Source organism: Mizuhopecten yessoensis, unplaced genomic scaffold (genome assembly GCF_002113885.1).
Source record: "Mizuhopecten yessoensis strain PY_sf001 unplaced genomic scaffold, ASM211388v2 scaffold9253, whole genome shotgun sequence".
NCBI classification, from domain to species: Eukaryota; Metazoa; Mollusca; class Bivalvia; order Pectinida; family Pectinidae; genus Mizuhopecten; species Mizuhopecten yessoensis.
In genome coordinates, this window is record NW_018407955.1 from 1,136,017 (window position 1) to 1,154,859 (window position 18,843).

The 18,843-nt window shown below is 34.7% G+C and overlaps 1 protein-coding gene across 3 annotated transcripts in view; it reads right to left on the minus strand.

Moving 5' to 3' along the window:
- LOC110457623 (lymphoid-restricted membrane protein-like) overlaps nucleotides 1-18,843 on the minus strand; it is a 223,182-nt gene that overhangs the window by 200,486 nt on the left and 3,853 nt on the right. Inside the window, exons 2-5 of one of the 3 annotated variants that reach the window (XM_021508980.1) lie at nucleotides 17,812-18,180; nucleotides 15,796-15,917; nucleotides 4,167-4,246; nucleotides 2,317-2,386 (exon numbers count right to left, since the gene is read on the minus strand). In XM_021508980.1, coding sequence (XP_021364655.1) covers nucleotides 2,317-2,386; nucleotides 4,167-4,246; nucleotides 15,796-15,917; nucleotides 17,812-18,180 — 641 coding nt within the window. Of the gene's footprint in view, nucleotides 1-2,316; nucleotides 2,387-4,166; nucleotides 4,247-15,795; nucleotides 15,918-17,811; nucleotides 18,391-18,843 lie in introns of those variants that run through there. The other 2 variants (XM_021508978.1, XM_021508979.1) reach the window with 2 other exon arrangements.

The following is an 18,843-nucleotide window of genomic DNA, read 5'->3' on the forward strand; positions in this document are numbered from 1 at the left end:
CACTCACTTGTTCTTAATTGTTGTCAAACACATCTTAAATCTATAATGTTCAAAGTGGGTCAAGATCAAATTTATTTAAACAAGCCTAATACCAGTAAAAGCTAAATATCATGACTCCATACCTACACATAACACACAGTATGTGTGAGTGTTCTCAACATTAAAAAGCTTCACAAGATAAGTAGGTAGAATACTTTATTACTTGTCGACCGATTTCCCCAGTTATGTCTCGTGATGCATTTTAATACATATATGGATCTATCTTTCTTATTTTAATTTGTTTTACTAATGTGAACTTCAAAAATGATCAAAGCAATTTGATGAAACAAACTTCAGAGTAATTAAATTAGTATGTTATCCCTTCAAGCTACAAGGCAAATTTTGAATCTACAGGGTTTATATTCAAACAGTCTCAACTGGTCTAAAGGACTCACACAACTAAATCAGTTAATCAGCAAGTGTTTCATACCATTGTAATCCCTACCTAGAATTTGTTCCAGTTAAATTTGGTGCCTCTGAGTAATTTAAATAGGTATTTGTTGACATATTTTACGTATAGTTTTAGTAGATTTTAATATATGTGATGGCGGATTGATATGTTGTCAAAAGTCAGGGGGTGTTCCCATCCCACTTCATCGATTTGGCTTATAAACTTCTGGTTGTCAACAGCAGATGCCTGTAGCGCTCTTATATGCAACTAAACCCGCCAAAAAATGCCTTTTGAAGCCTTTGTCAGGTGTGTATCTGTGAATCTAGACAGTTGTCACTGGGCAGTTGAACTTCGAATATTAACGCTATGAGCTGAAAAGCTTAGTGATAACATATAGTAAATGATTTAGTTCTGCGAGGCCTAAAACCATATTGGCCAACTTGCGTTAGGGGACCTGGATAGTAGGTTTTGAGAAAAGTGAATTTTCTATTCTGTAAAAAAAATATTTTTTTAAATTATCCTCTTTTTCTATGGCCAGAGGACTTGGTAAGTAGGGGATTCCCGATCACCTGTACTCTGAGCTTTCATTTTTTTTATTGTATTTAACATAGAAAATCAGGCTCTTATCTAACTTAAATGTATTTTCATACTTACCGGGTATTTGAGTCTTGATTATTATTGTTAATATTATTGTAACTGAATATAATTTTCATTAAATCACATTCCATCATCTTAATCTAATATACCCTTGTAGTGTAAATGTGTTTAGTGGATACATTGATTATAGTTAAGTGTGGTTTTATTTTAAGGAACTTTATATAACTCTTATAAGCCTCTGTTATTTCCTGCATGTTTCTTGTCATAGACATGTATATTTTTAGTTTCAATTTTGATGTGCGTTTTGTTTTTTATTGCATTTTTTTTGACATCTCTGTCCACTGTGATATTTTTTTTTGTTCTGTCGTAAGAATATCTTTTCAGAGCTAACGTTTCATGTTTGATATTTATACAACAAAAAATAAAGTTTCTTGTATCTTGTATCACACAAGTTCATGGTGAAAGAAGACAAATAAAAACGGGTTACAAACAGGGATTGGTGGGAGACTACCCACTGCGATATATTTTTTTATGTTCTGTCGTAAGAATATCTTTTCAGAGCCCACCAATCCCCGCACACATTACACAAACACAACTACGATACAATAAATATGCATGAAGGAAACTGGGAAGGTTTCTGTTTTAATTTGTAATATAAAGTTTTTAAACATTGTACTCTGTTCCTATTATACTCGCTTGCTGTTAAAATATGCATGAAAGGTTTTATTTTCAATTGATAACTTTGAGTGCTATTCTAGGTGTATGCATATATTATATATATATTGCATGCTAATCTGTAAGGTTGAATGATAAAATTTCAATATTTAAGTTTAAGTACCTTGATTGTTTTGTTTTCATGCATTTTAAAAGAATGATATTTCTAAACCAGAAAATTTACATATAAAACTTTGAACGTCTTTCTAGGTGTATGAGGTTTTCAACACTGTGACATTATGTAAACTTTGTAGTCTTTAACTCTATCTTTTCTGTGTATGACATGTACCATATTTGTTAATGAACTCTGAAATCATTTCATTGAACATACATCTTAAACAAATGCATTATATACTATATTATTTTGTCAAGTAAGTCATTTTTAAGAAATTTTAGACTTTGTTTCCATTCTGTCTTGCAGTTTATCTCTATGAACAGTGAAAGATTTGCAAGCATGTTAGTAAACTTTCAAGTAACATAAATGTAAAAATAAAGATTTCTTTTTTAATTGACAATAAAAGGAAATGATATTTAATCGACAATTCTGTCGTGCCCTTAAATCAATACATACTTACTGTTGACAAACTCTGGAGAAGATTTCCGCTGGGTAGTTTGGCGTAGTCATGGTGGTGGAGTCAGGTGATACTACCAAACAAGATGTAACAATTTCATTAAAGACAATATATGTGTCAGGTGTGGTGTCAGGTATTGATTCAACTCCAATCACAGGTATAAATAAGTGTGCATATATAATCACAGGTAGTACAGCTGAGCACAGGTAACAGTACAAGTAGCAGTGCTGTAAATACACAACATCACATCACACATTGCAGGCGACAGGATAAAATCTCTCTCTATAATATGTAGGTGCAAAGCAAGAAAAAAAATAAAAACATGACCTGAATCAATATGACCAATATCGGGCGAGGCTACAGATATATTACCTTTATGTATATACAGGACAAGTGTACAATGCCCTCCCTGTCGGATGGATTTGTATTCTCACTGTAAATCTATAGATGTAAACGTCCAGGAATCGGCCAGCCATTCATTATCATTAAGGATTAATGTGTTAGGCATGGCAAGTATTCTCATTGTTTAAACCTTTAAAATCAAGGCTATCCAACCATGTCTGGTGTATTGTTGTGGTCATTCATCTGGCAGTAAATAACATCACAATGACCACAATAAATGGCCAGTCATAATACCTGGTCACTTCAACTAAACGTCTAGGGTAGATATGTTCACATACTATATATATATCTGTTTGAATTTGAAGTTACAAGAAATAAGAATAATCCATTAGCTTTAAGCAATTGTGGTAGTAGCAAAACATACATGATCATGGATAGTTATTTATTGTAGACCTATATATACTCGACTCTATAAGGTTTAAAGAAGTAAAACAAACCATCATTTAATTTGAAAATAATTAAAGGACCAGTTTGGTTAGGTGATTCACTAGTCCTTGCTGAAATCTACTAGATCAGGACTAGTGGACTAGTAAGTTTTTTTTAGTGTCGACCCCTGCAAGATTACAATCTCTAATTTTTCGAAAAACAGCCAATTGAACTTTTGATTGTAAACCAACATTTACAGCAACTTTTGACAACGGAATTCTGGAATAGTTTACACAATTAACATAGTTAACAGCAATATAAACTGAATCAACAGGGAATTCTGGGACAGGTTACTTCAGCAATTACAGCAACATCATACAGGGAATTGTGGTATTTTTCATTAACCTGCTGTTACAGGGATGTCTCATGATCACTAGGGAATTCTGGGAATGGCTATGCAACATTGGCCTGCATGAGTACTTAAAAAGAAATTCTGAGATCAATTATTTGTGTTTTCAGCAACATATCGAACTGACGTACCACAAGGAATACTGAGATTGTTCACTAAGCTGCTGTTACAGCAACAACTCTGACTACACAGGGAGTTCAGGAATTGTTCACAACAACCTTGAACTTATTTACAGGAAATTTTTAGACTGTTCATCATCTATCTGCATCACTGTGATAACATAGGCTCTCACTACACAGCTGGAATTCTGTAACACTGTTAGGATTGTTCAATTAGCACCAACTGTATTAACAGGGAATTTTTGGACTGTTCATCACCTATCTGCATCACTGTGATAACAAGGCTCTCACTACACAGCTGGAACTCTGTAACACTGTTAAGATTGTTCAGTTAGCACCAACTGTATTATATATGACAGGAGAGTTCTGCAGGTACACATGCTGAGCTGGTATGCAATCATACCTGTTAGCTGTAAAACACAACTACAGGGAATTGTGGTATTTTTTTAATTACCTGCATTGACAGGGAATTGTATGAATTTGACCTTCAGAAGACTGTGATTAATGATCTCTAACAGAAATTAGAGAAATCTTTTAAAATTAGAAAGTTTACTTACCTGCATTTACAGTAAAACCTGAAGTGACTGTTGAACAAACATCAGTACTGAAGACATCATCTTCTTGAGATCCCTCGAAACTGATACAAATAAAACCACAATCAGCTTGCATTATTCAGTTTAAATTTCTTAATAATAATTTTCAATGTCTAAGCATGCTCATCTAACATAGATGTTCCTGCCGTGAGCAAAGCTACACATCAGATCCCTCAGTATCACCTTCAGCAGGTGTTTCCCCTGATCACTCGACTTGTACCATATAACGAGAATAGCATTACACTGATCTGTTGGCCGACGTTATCAGTGTTAATGCAAACAGAAGTAGGATCTTTGTAGTTATTATTGATTAAACATCAAAGTCACATTATGCTTCAGGAATAATGAATATAATACCAATGCTATAACAGACATGTTTACCTATGGTGTTTGTCATATAATGACACTGCATATTATCATTTAATGTTCAAGCACACTGAACTCATATAATTTTACACTAATGGTTATGATAGAGATACGTGATGTTTATACACAATGATCCAGACTTTTGAATTCATTACAATTTTGTAAGCTAACAGAAAAGATATAACAAAATTTTAATGATTATATTACCTGGTATCTACACACCAACTGTAAAAGGGGCTAGTTTTTGCAGACAGACATCAATTTTAAACTTACGTACACTATAATGTTTAACATCTTATAATAGATGCAAAGTAAAAAGGCAAAAAAAAACTTCATCACATACATGCATGTATATACACAATTCATGAACCACATCACATACTAGCCAACTCTCCCTATTTTTGAGGGAGACTTTTGATTTTGGACCCTAAAATTCAGCGTTTTCAACCTGTGAATAGCTAATATAAACTATTCCTATTTCCCAAGACCTAATAATTTAATTCGTCTGAAAGAACAGCTCAAAAGATGCCAGCTTAAAGTGTTATTTTCCCCTAGGGTGTACATAAATTTGATCTATTTTTTTTCATTCTGATCATGCATAATCCCCCCCTCCCCCCATGAACATTTCAAGAAGTTGGCAAGTATGACATCATTTGGTGATGAATATATCTTTCCTTATGGTAATTAACACTGCCTTATTTCCATGTAAGACAAGAGGCACAATGGGCCTGCATCGCTCACCCGGTATTAATCTCGCACTTGTAACCTTAAAAGTTATCTCAAATGAAGCTACAGGCAAAATATCAGTATTTATAATTATAAGTCATTAAAATATATTAAAGGACCTGTTAAAAGATTTAAAAATATTTGACTTCTGTGACCTTGAAAGTCGAACAAGGTCATTACGTTGAAACATATTTTATAGCCCTTTATCTCAGCATGTAACTTGCAAAATATCACCACCCTAGCCTAGACCTTTTCTATATTGAGATTAGATCATTTAAATGTTTATACATATTTGACTAAATAAGATCTTGAAAGTGGGCCAAGGTCATTCAAATGAAAAGGCTTGATAGCCCTTCATCGAAGCATGCTACTAACCAAATATTAACATCATGGGCCTCATGGTTATTCAGAAGTCTTTTAAAGATTTTGAGCATATTTAATCCCTGTGACCTTGAATAAATGTCAAGGTCATTCATTTGAACAAACTTGGTAGCCCGTCATCCCAGCATGCTACTCACCAAGTATCAACACCCAAAGCCTTTTGTTAATTCAGAAGAAGTTGTTAAACTACTTTTTTAGACAATTGACCCATGTGATCTTGAATATGAGTGACGGCCATTTATTTAAACAAATTTGGAAGCCCTTTATCCCAGCATGCTACTGGCAAAATATCATCACCCTTGGTATTTTGGTTATTCAGAAGAAGTTGTTAAAAGATTTTGAGCAAATTTGACCCCTGTGACCTTGAATATGGGTGAAGGTCATTTATTTTAACAAACTTGGTAGCCCTTCATCACAGCATGCTACTGGCTTAATATCAACATCCTGGTCCTTTTGATTATTCAGAAGAAGTTTTTAAAGTACTATTTTTTAGACAATTGACCCCCGTGACTTTGACTAGAGTGAAGGTCATTCATTTGAACAAACTTGGTAGCCCTTCATCCTAGCATGCTACTGGCTAAATATCATCACCCTGAGCATTTTGGTTATTCTGAAGAAGTTGTTTGAGTTTTCTAACATATTTGACCCCTATGACCTTGAATATTGGTAAAGGTCATTTCTACCACAATATGCTGTGTTATTCCATTCTCAGATCATTGTATAAACATGCAGACTGTTGAATAAATATGAGTTATACACCACATGTAGTATATGACCTTCCGTAGTTTTGATTGGTCGAGAAGATGAACCTTGACCGGACGACATTTTTCACAGGCTTTTTTCCGCGTGCTGTTTTGTTTACGTCGTCTGCTGTCAACATCTGGCAAATGTTGGTGACTTTCGTGAGGTTATGCGATGGGAAACGGGGGTTATTAAAGGCATTACCTTAATAAGATGATGCTTAAAGATTTGATGGCTAGTTTTAGGCAAAATTGCTACAGACGCTCGATATCGTTTCGACGCCATACCGTCGCGTGTCCAGGTCATGAAACCCAGAGACGTAATATATAGGCCTATGTCTCTGTGAAACCCAAACAAGATCTATAACAGTGTCGGAAAATATTTCGTTCTCCCCATGTCCTGTTATCAATATTTGGAGGGCCTGTCTATGGCGGAACTATTACTATAAACGTCAACCATAGAACCACACAAAGCAAAGTCCCAGGCCTATGGTTTTGGACATTGACAACGATTAGTTTGTCTTCATCACTTGGCGGGAGGAAGACTTCGTATGATATGCTTACGCGCATATAGTCTGTGGTTAATTTATATTAATTAATTCAATATTGCATACTCTCAATATTTAAGGTCGTTCATCTAATTTTTTTTTTTTTTAAAGTTGTTGCCAAAACATTAATTTTGAAAATTATTAATTCAAAAAAAAAAGTCATTTTTGAATACAAGATATTAATGAGTGAATCTTTACATATGGGTCATATGACTATGCCAGCCTTGTCAACAAAATGTGTGTATGCTATTCAAATCAGGAAATACTCCAGCTGTTTCCGACTGAGATTGTGGTAGAAACAGATCACACGACTCGTGGTTGTTAAGTATGCATGGTATTTATTTCATTCTCGTTAGTTAATTTTCAAAAGTTACAGAAAGACCCTCGCTAAAGCTCGTGTCTTTTGTAACTTTGGAAAATTAACTAACTCGAGTGAAATAAATACCATATTCAACAATCACTCGTTGTGTAACCTCTATATATTTGAACAAACTTGGTAGCTGTTCATCCCAGTTTGCTTCTAGTCAAATATCATGATCCTAAGCCTTGTGGTTATTGAGAAGAAGTTGATTAAAGTAAAATATTGACGCCGGACAGACGGACGACAGACGCCGCACCACTGCATAAGCTCACTTGGCCCTTCGGGGCCAGGTGAGCTGAAAAAAAATAAGGGGAGGTTACTGTATGTATGGAAACCCAGTGGAATTCTCTAGTATTTTGACTGCATTTGGACATGGACCCTTAATTTACAGCATTTGGACATGGACCCTTAATTTACTATCTACCAAAGGCGTACATGCCAGAATTCTTGGAGACCATTCTGTGAGTTTTACAATCATTTTAAGGGAATTGTGGCTCAAATAAGGGAGGTTTTATGCGCGGCGTTTTTCACAGCAATTTTTTTTATCCTTTTCATCTAAATCAATGATATATAGTACAAAATCATTAAGGATCTTTGTTTTGATTTTGGCAGAGTTTTTTGTTATATAAATATTGAATATGATTATAAATATATATTTAGTAGCACAAAAATTACAAAACAAAATATTATCACATATAATTAATTGAGATGAACTGAAAAAGCAGGTTTACTTTAAATATCGCAATTTAGTTGGTTCGATATTCACAGCAGCCACAGCACTACTGATGTTCAAGTTAGGAGACATTAACTAATTTGAACTGTGGATTTTGATGAGTTTATAAGGATTACAGTTGTCTTTGTTCATTTTCATTTGAACTTCTGAGCATTGTAATATAATCTGGAAACATACATTGAACAAGAGGACAGAAATAATCAGCTGTGAAAGAAAAGCAAACTGTGTTCTGCATTTGAACTTTTGAATTCAATATTTGAGCATTCAGATCAAAGCCATTTTCCATCTTCTTTGACATATGCCTTAGACTGGCCGTTCTCTGATCTTATATCAGTATATTTGTAAAGTAACGCATAGCCGGACATCATATTTTTCAAAGTGTCTAGCAATGAACTAACGTTACAAACATGACGGTGAACATTTATTGTGCTAATGCTACTGACTTCACATTAAAATTTTAATGGTGAAGCCGACACCGTCACGCAGTGGCTAAGACTTAAAGAATGTCAGGCAGTCTGCTAGTATCACGGAATTGAATGGCAACAATAAGAAGGGATCAAATTAAATATATAATATGGATTCATTTCTATCGTTCGAATAAATTACATATTGTAAAAGACACCAAAATAAACTTACAATTTCACTGACACCAGTAACACTTGCATACGAATGGATAACATGACCATCACATGACCGCTACTCAAGTGCCCTCAGGATTTAGTGCTTATAACATTGTTGAATCTCGTAAAACTTCAAGTAAACAACAACGGGAAAATGGTTCACCGATCGATCATTAAAAAACATGAGGTTTTGAGGATTTTCCGTAAATTCACGTCCCACGCCGTGAGACTTTAACAGAGGTGAAATCCGTGAGATTTTGCCTAATGCCGTGAGATCTGGCATGTATGCAAAGGATGCAATATACCTATAAAGTTATTATTAATTTGTAGGTGCTGCCTTATTAAAGAAAGAGACAAAATAACAAAATGACAAAATGAAGTACAACAAATCATCATATTCCCACTCACAGAAATTAAGAACTACTGTAAATCAAGTGTGGTAACAATTCTATAATGTTTTTTAAGAAAGTCACATGAACATGCATGAACATGTAAGCATGACCTGTCATGTTCTGCCCCTGCAGGTTATATTTTCTCTTCTTCGAGTCTTGATAAATAACTGTAACAATTAAGTGTTATAATGTTACATGCGTTATTATCATACATTTTTGAACCTAACCTTTATAACAGTGTATTTGATTGGATGATATTGATCACATGAAGGGGCAACAAAATAACATGTCACTACCACACGCTCAAGTCTCCTCAATTATATTCCACATGATTTGGAACCTCTCTAGAAAAATGGGCAAGAGCCTCCACTAAGGAGCTCCGTATGAACGATTCAAACAACAATAATAACGTATCAACCAAATCATCTTCACTATTGGATTATTGTTTAATTATGGCATAATAAAATATTTATTGCCCTTGTGGTAGGGAAATAAGATTCATTGTTTTATCCTCAATAAATCATGTTTAACGTGGGCTTATCTCAGAGAAACTAAGGACTTATATATAGTTTCTCTATTACACATAGTTCTAAAGAGGCAATACATTAATAATGTAGAGAGGAATCACGGATTCAATGTGACAAAGTTAAAACCCTGATTGTATTTACCTGTGAAGAGAAGAAACTTCGCTTCTGTAACTTGTACTAGATACTTCTGATAAAGAAGACATGCGTCTTGAAAAAATCCCATCATGGCCAAAATGATAATTGGATGTCATTGCTATAAAACTACAGCTTCTGGTCACTTGGTTTAGCACTCAGTTCTTAGTTTTCCTATATTATCACTAATTAATCAACAAAATTAACTAACAACAGTTTGTTGTCTTTTATCAGTAAAAAAGAATTCCACTCCGACAAGATTCCCTTTAAATCTGCAACACTGGTCAAGTTGTTGATAATGTAAGGAATAAAGATAACATCAGGTTTTTTCACTAAAAACCCAAATCGCTTTCAGACTCTAAAAAGTTCTTAGAACATAAAATATACATTCAACTTGATTCAATGCTTTGTTCTTTGTTTGATCAAAGAAACATGATTTCTTGGCACTAACACACTTCCAAAATTAAAAAGGAATTCTTGGTGGTCCAAAAATATTTTTTGTACATATAGAATTGTCCTGAAACAGTTTTCTTCCAAATTCAAAAACGGATGACTTTGTAAAAACACTTTCAATATCAGATGTAGATTCCTTGATTATCTTCTAAATCTTCAAAAAGCTTGAAGAAATTCTTCCAAATCTTCCAAAACCAAAAAAGCTTGAAGAATTTCTTCCAAATCTTCCAAAATCAGAGGCACATTCCTGAGTGAAACTCTTCCAAAATCAGCAGATTATAATAACATTCCACACACTAAATCTTCAGTTAAACTGAAAAAACAGTTAAGTGTTTGGTCAGAGCATATCTTTCAGTTTTATCATTGAATATGAAGCTTCTTTGTCTGTATGTAACGTCAGTGTATCACACTTTTAAGATGTGATAATTTTGCTATGACGCATTTATTACAACATCGCCAAGTAGTTATACTAATGCTGCAACTGATTGTTTCATTCTGAGGGAGTCAACATTTCTGGGTGCTTTCTGCCAATGAAACAAATGAATACATAATAATACACTAAATTTTTACTTATAATAAGAGTGACTTTCTATGGACTTTGATATCAAAACAATGACAAGCAAAAGCACTTAAGGTACAAAACCAAGGAAATCCAGTTTATTACACAGAAACGGATTTGCCATTTGTTGTAATTGACTTTATGATTGTGTACAGGGAACTAAAACATATACTGTACTATATGTTATATTATTATAGTGGGAAACCAATTTTTTATTTGAAGTTGCAGTTACCTTGATCTTTGACCTTTTTCCTTTCACTGGTAGTAATGCATCAGCATAGTCAAAGTATTGTATTTCAAAAACAATTTCCATCATGTAATTTATTAGTATTTTCTAGATATGATTAAAGAAAAATATGCAAGTTTGTTGCTGACACAAAAAAAGGCTAGTGACAAATGGCAAGAAAATGTGTCATCATTAGTTCAGTTAAAGATATGCTGAAACATATCTGACTTTTATCTTCTACCTTCAAGACAAAAATGCAGTTAAGTCTATCACATAGGTCCCGTGTAGACATATTTAGTGTAAGATTTACCGATATGTACATTAAATTAGTCTACCAAATTTGGTCAGTACGTAGTTAGCATTCTAATTTTTTTTTAACTCTAGCCATTGTAACAGTACAGGTTGCTTCAGTATAATAATGCATAAATAAGTATACATCACACTGGCAATTGAACTTAGCCTGATATTTTCCATTATGTATACATACGCATACCAAAACCAAGTGACTTTTTGAGGTTTAAAATGGACCTAAGTAACAAGTCAGAATACAAAAGTCTTGTTTATGATGTGTCAATATATGCATGCATGAAATTGGCTTTTAACCTGCTAGTGGGTTTTTGCATACAAAATTTGTTTAAAACCAGACCATTTTTGGAACAATTACTGAATGGAATATAAGGAGTGATAGAGGAACAACTGACAGACACACACCAAGTTAATATCCCTAATTTCTATACAAAAAAGCAGGGGATAAATATAAAGTACGTATGTCTCAATACCACTATAAATGTTCTGGGCAATATCAAGCTTTACAGCATGCTGCTACAACCGCAATTAAAACTAGAAACTTGTTTTTGTGAACAAAAACATATATGTCTCCCCTTCTTAGCCAACAGACAAACTTCGGTGTAAAAAATTAACAAAGGGTCATATCTATTTATAAAATGGGGCACAGACCCGAATTTAGAATGCGACACTCCTGCTTCCCAAGATGAATAACTGCAGCAACTTTGGTCAACGTAGGTTAAATAACATAAGTTTTGCTGTGGGCAAACTTCGTTATTAAAAATAAACAAAGGGCCATAACTCTATATAAAGTGGGGCATGGGACTGGATTTCAGTTTGAGAGATTCCGCCTTCCCAAGATTTATAAATATGGTAAGTTTGGTCAACATAGGTGAAATATCACAGAACTTGTGCTCAGGACAAATGTTGGTATTAAAAATAAACAAAGGGCGATAACTCTGTATTATGTGAGGCACAAGACTGAGTTCCATTGCATTGCACACCTTCTGTGGGTGATGCAGGTATCCTTCAAGTTTGATTGAGATATCTTTAATGATTAAGAAGTTATGCAGTGGACAAACTTTGATATAAAAAATAAACAAAGGGCAATAACTCTGTATATAGTAGGGCACAAAACCAAGTGACTTTTTGAGGTTTAAAATGGACCTAAGTAACAAGTCAGAATACAAAAGTCTTGTTTATGATGTGTCAATATATGCATGCATGAAATTGGCTTTTAACCTGCTAGTGGGTTTTTGCATACAAAATTTGTTTAAAACCAGACCATTTTTGGAACAATTACTGAATGGAATATAAGGAGTGATAGAGGAACAACTGACAGACACACACCAAGTTAATATCCCTAATTTCTATACAAAAAAGCAGGGGATAAATATAAAGTACGTATGTCTCAATACCACTATAAATGTTCTGGGCAATATCAAGCTTTACAGCATGCTGCTACAACCGCAATTAAAACTAGAAACTTGTTTTTGTGAACAAAAACATATATGTCTCCCCTTCTTAGCCAACAGACAAACTTTGGTGTAAAAAATTAACAAAGGGTCATATATACATATCTATTTATAAAATGGGGCACGAGACCCGAATTTAGAATGCGACACTCCTGCTTCCCAAGATGAATAACTACAGCAACTTTGGTCAACGTAGGTTAAATAACATAAGTTTTGCTTTGGGCAAACTTCGTTATTAAAAATAAACAAAGGGCCATAACTCTATATACAGTGGGGCACGGGACTGGATTTCAGTTTGAGAGATTCCGCCTTCCCAAGATTTATAAATATGGTAAGTTTGGTCAACATAGGTGAAATATCACAGAACTTATGCTCAGGACAAACGTTGGTATTAAAAATAAACAAAGGGCAATAACTCTGTATTATGTGAGGCACAAGACTGAGTTCCATTGCATTGCACACCTTCTGTGGGTGATGCAGGTATCCTTCAAGTTTGATTGAGATATCTTTAATGATTAAGAAGTTATGCAGTGGACAAACTTTGATATAAACAAGAGGCCCATGGGCCTAAACGGTCACCTGAGTCTACAGTATTTATTTTTGTTGTTGAAATATGTACCAATTTGAGTAAAAAATAGTATAATGTTAACTTAACTTTGTCAGGACCATGAGCTGATCATTCCTAGACCAATTTTAAGTGAGATCGGCCTATTAGAACTTAGTAGCAAAATAGCGGCCATGGCAGCCAAATTGTATTTCTGATTGACCCGAAAAATAACAACACTTTGTCAGGACCATGAGGTGATCATTCCTACCAACTTTCAGTTCAATCGGTCCAGCAGAACTTGACTTTAAGTTTGAAATGTAAAATGTTAACGGACGACGGACGACGACGGACGAAAACGGATAGCAATAGGTCACTTGAGCTAAAGCTCAGGTGACCTAAAAATAAGCAAAGGGTCATAACTCCGTATATAGTAGGGCACAAAACCCGATTTCAATGTGAGAGTGTCCGCCTTCCTAAGATACATAAATATGATAAGTTCCACTTCCTAAAATACATGAATGTTGTAAGTTTGATCAATGTAGGTGAAATAACATGGAACTAATGCTTCGGACAAACTTCGATATTAAAAATAAACAAAGGGCTGTAACTCTGCATAATATGGGGCACGAAACCTAATTTTAGTTCACTGCACACCTTCTGTGGGTGATGCAGGTATTATTTCAAGTTTGATTATGATATTTTTAACAGTTTAGAAGTTATGCAGTGGACAAACATCGGTATTAAAGATTAACAAAGGGCAAATATTCTGTATTTAGTTGGGCACAAAACCCTTTTCAGTTTAAGAGATTCCGCCTTCCCAAGATACATAAATATGGTAAGTTTGGTCAACGTAGGTGAAATAACATTGAACTTGTGCTCCGGACAAACTTCGGTATTAAACGAAGGGCAATAACTCTGTATATAGTCAAGCACGAGACCTTATTCCATTGCACTGCACACTTTCAGTGGGTGATGCGGGTATACATTGATCAAGATATCTTCAACGGTATAAAATTTACGGGCTGGACAAGAATTTACTGAAAATGTTGCACTGATTTCACTTTGACCTTTAGGTGAAAGTCACAGTGACCTAATTCCAGTGCACTGCACACCTTCTGTGAGTGATGCATGCATACCTCAAGTTCCATCAAGATATAATCTTCAACGGTTTAAAAGTTATAGCTCGGACAAGTTGCGATGAGAACAAGAACAGAAAGAACAAGAAGAAGACGACCCTGGACTTGTGGCCATTATTGCGTTACCATTGTATCAAATTAGGCAGATATACTGTATATCAGGAAATGTTTGCTGCAGTTTCATTTTCACCTTTTTTGCCTTACGTAATAAGGGCAAATTTATCATTGCAGCAAACATTTGTAAACAACTTAATATACATAGGTAATTAATGTGAAGGGCTAATTTATTATAGAGTGAAAATGGATTTTAACAACAAAGAGTGAAAAATTTGATAGGGCAAAAATTGCCCATTGAGAGTATATACAGGGTATATGTTATACCTCAGAGTACAAACAGGTATTTTTTTTATATAAATCAGCAGGTATATGCAGAGACTATACATCCAAACAAACATTTACATAAAAACATACAGTGTAATATGTAGTTTAGATGCAAATTAAAATGATATGATGTTTGGTGTGTAGCTGAAGGGCTACACAGGTATTTTTTTAGTCTTATCACTCATGAAAGCATTCATACAACAGTTCTTTATCAATAATGTGTAAACACCTGTATGACCTAATTCAACATAACCCTGTATAAGTTGCAAATAAATTTTCTCCATTCACAAATACTTCTGAGCACTTGTTCTGCTGCCAAGATATATAGAGCAGCAAAATACAGTTTGCCACATATTTTTTTTACCTAAAATATTGAAGGAATGGAACTGGCCTTCTGGTGGCTATCACCGATAAGTTTTAGGTTTTGCATACATACCTTGGGGTTATGCTGTCATGAAATGACATGAAACTCAGGTCAACTTCAAGAACATTTCCAGATATGAGGGGTTAAAGGTGGAGACCAAATCACATATGGCCTTTTTTTCCACAAAACTGCATATTATTTTTTGAAACAAGGTATGTATATACATGTACCCGTGATAGCCACCAGAAGGCCCAAATTGGCACCCCTCCTTTATCAATTTTGTTATGAGGTTGTTTTTTTAAATTGGATTTGAAAAACATTTATCATGGTGTGTTGCAAAATCTGACTTATATGACTTTCAGCTGAATCAGAAATAGCGAGTTTGAACCGATATCATACCTGTTGACTGAACATTTTGTAGATTTTAGTAGCAGTGGTTTTGATTAAATGTTGAAGATATATGTGAAGACATGAAGCTGGTAGAGTCATGACAATGAATCACAATACAGCAGAACGCAGGGTGCATGTGACATTCAATCACTGGGTAGAACGGACTTGGGTAAACACTATATGGGCAACACTCTTTCAACCTTCATTTACCTTGCTAGTCAATACCTTCTACTATAATCTCAAACATTTACCTTTGTTTCCTGATACTTTCAATCCAATGTTTCATTGTACTGCGATACTTATGCAGGTCAATGAATGTGTCAATTCCCTGTGGATCGAACATGGTCGCCAAATTTTTCAGATCTTTGTCATTCTGAAAAAAAATTACGAACAGCTGTTTTAATTATATCCTAGTCTGAGTGAGATGCATGATTCAAAATAGAATTTGACTTGCACATTAGCTACACAACAGAAAAAATTGTCAATGAAAATAGTCAAAATATCTCACAATCCAGCCATTTTCATTCCCAGTTAAAAAAAGTCTACTTCTATTTGAAATGATTATCAAAACTGCTTTATACTTAGAGCTAACAATGCAGACAATTACTGATGATTTTTTTTTCATTTATGTCTTAACCTCAATTAAAACATATATGTTTTTTAATGAATAATGTTCATCTTTGGAAAGAAGTTAAAGACAGTGGTGGTTTACTGTAAAGATTGCTCCAGTTTGAAAGGTTTGATATTTCCTGCATTTCCAAAATTCTAGGTCATTTTCTTCCTTAATCTTTACGCTAAAACAAGGTATATTGATAATTACGTTATGTGTACTTACAGATGAAATAAATATTACCCTATTTTACTGGTGATAATCCTAGGGAGCCTGTGCATGAAAATAAAATAGTCAAAAGTAAGGGGTGGGCTTATCACCGGATTTGAGCCTGTGTTTTATCGGTCATATGCCCACTTCCCTGTGCATTGAGTGACTGAGTTGACCGTTAACTGCATGCTGTATATATGTACGACACAACAAGGTGATGCTGTATATTTGTAGAAATACTTTACGTATATAGGTATGTTTGCAACAGTGCAATTTTAGCTATGAATAACCTGCTGTACATGTTTTAGTTTTTTCTCAATAATGTTTTAGTGGTACATTGTAACAAGAGTCCCTTGGGTCTTAACAGCTTGCACCTTGAATTTTATTTTCAATTTCAAACCTAGTGAATATCGTATATATATTTATCAAAAGCGTACAAGAAACATCAGTTAATGTAACAAAGACCAAATCACCAGGGGCAGGCATGACACCTAGCATACATAGTGAATTTGTTTCTTCCTGCCAACAGGTTTCATTTAAGGTTATGGAGCAAGGATTTTAATATCTATGTTATGACCCAGTGACATGGCCAGACATCGTAAAAAATCCAAGTGGTAGACCTTTTGACCTAAAGGTGAAAGTCACCGAGACCTAATAACACTAAACAGTGCAATACACATCTTCAGTAAATTATGCAGGTTATATATAACTGCGTAAGCAAGATTTTGCAAAAATGTTGCACTGATTTGATCTTTGAATTTAAGTTGTCGGTCACAGTGACCTAATTATACTGCACTGCACACCTGCTATCAGTGATATGCAGGTCTTTGAAGGGAAGACATAATTGTCACACAGGACAAATTTGAACAAACATAGTTTTCTTCTACACTAAGACTACATCAAACGTAAAAAACACTTTTTCACGTAACTTTAGTCATCAGAGTAAATTACACCTAAAAATGTAAAATCTAATAAATCTGCAAAGCCTAGCTTTAATAAACCTCAAGCTATATAGTTTAAAATAGTCCAATCATTCCTGAAAGATGGGTATTTTTAAAGTGGATACCAATATCATAGGTGTCAACCTTTGAAAACTCCAATGAGGGCAAACTCCATCATTCCACATTTCCAATGAGGAAGAAAGTGAATGAAATGCGACTGAAACTGCTTTGCTCAATTTATCTTTCCCTCTTTATGTATCAAAATAACTCAGAAAAGCAATCATTTGATTCAGACACACCTGTTATGATCATTACACATGGCCTGCAGTAACTAGGAGATCATTTGACCACAGGATGTAGATTTTGAGTTTGGACTTGTCGAATGAGGGAGTTTCGAGGGAGATTGGTAAATTTCGGGCGATATGAGAGAGTCTCCCTCCTAATGAGGGAGGGTTGACAGCTATGCAATATTGTATATATATTTTTTACACAATCCTAGTACATACCTCACTTATATTACTGTTGGTTAACTTAAGATATTCAATAAGCCTGTGTATATGAACTTTCCCCACATGGTCAACATCACATGTGTAGAACAGACTGTCTATAAGGTCCTCCTCTGTCATTGGACGGCTGTTGTAACCACAGTCCCCATTATCTGAAGGCCCCGGGGTACACAAGTCCTCATTCTTCAAAGATACTTCAGAGCAGGGATTCTTCTTCTCAGAAAGCCTTGCAGAGAAAGGGTGGTTTTTGTCCAAAACCCCAGAAGAAGAGGATTTTTTCATTTCCAACTTGACAGGGTAATGCTTTTCTAAAATCTCCGGTGTACATAGATGATCTTTCTCCAGCAGAGGATAGGGGTAATCCGACATCTGTGGGGAAAAGGAATAACCATCATTTGTTGTCCCTGGGGGATAGGGATAATCCACTACTCTCACCTTCTGTACATTGCAAGCCATATAAATAACACATCAAAACTTAACACAGACCAGGTATTAGATTGGGACAGATCCAAGTTATTGTTTCAGCATGAGGTGCACAAGGATGCAATCTTCTAGATCTGTCCTTGATTCCTGTAATAACACATAGTCAACATTTAGTAAAAGTTAATCATCAGCTTATAATTAAATATTTCCACATACCACAAACATGACACATCCTTTGTTTGTGTTGATCAAACTCAAAATAAATTATACACTTCTCTATGCCACAAATTTAACCCTGTCAGTCCACAGAGCCGACTATCGTAATTGTCTACAGTCAAGGTCACTGATAGCCAAGCCATATTTAGAGGTATTTAATTTCATTGCTGAAGTGGTAGATTGGAGTTTCCTAAAGTAGAGCATGACCATTTCATTAACACTAGTAAACAGGAAGATTTGGTGAATTAAATAGCCGGTGGTAATATAACAAGATTACTTATCACACATGCATTCCGTAACTGGAAATGACACAGCTCAAAGTGTATTGCTTGCCAATGAAACCAAACCATGTTTGAACAAGGAAATTAGAAAGTGTTCACCTAACTTTGATTT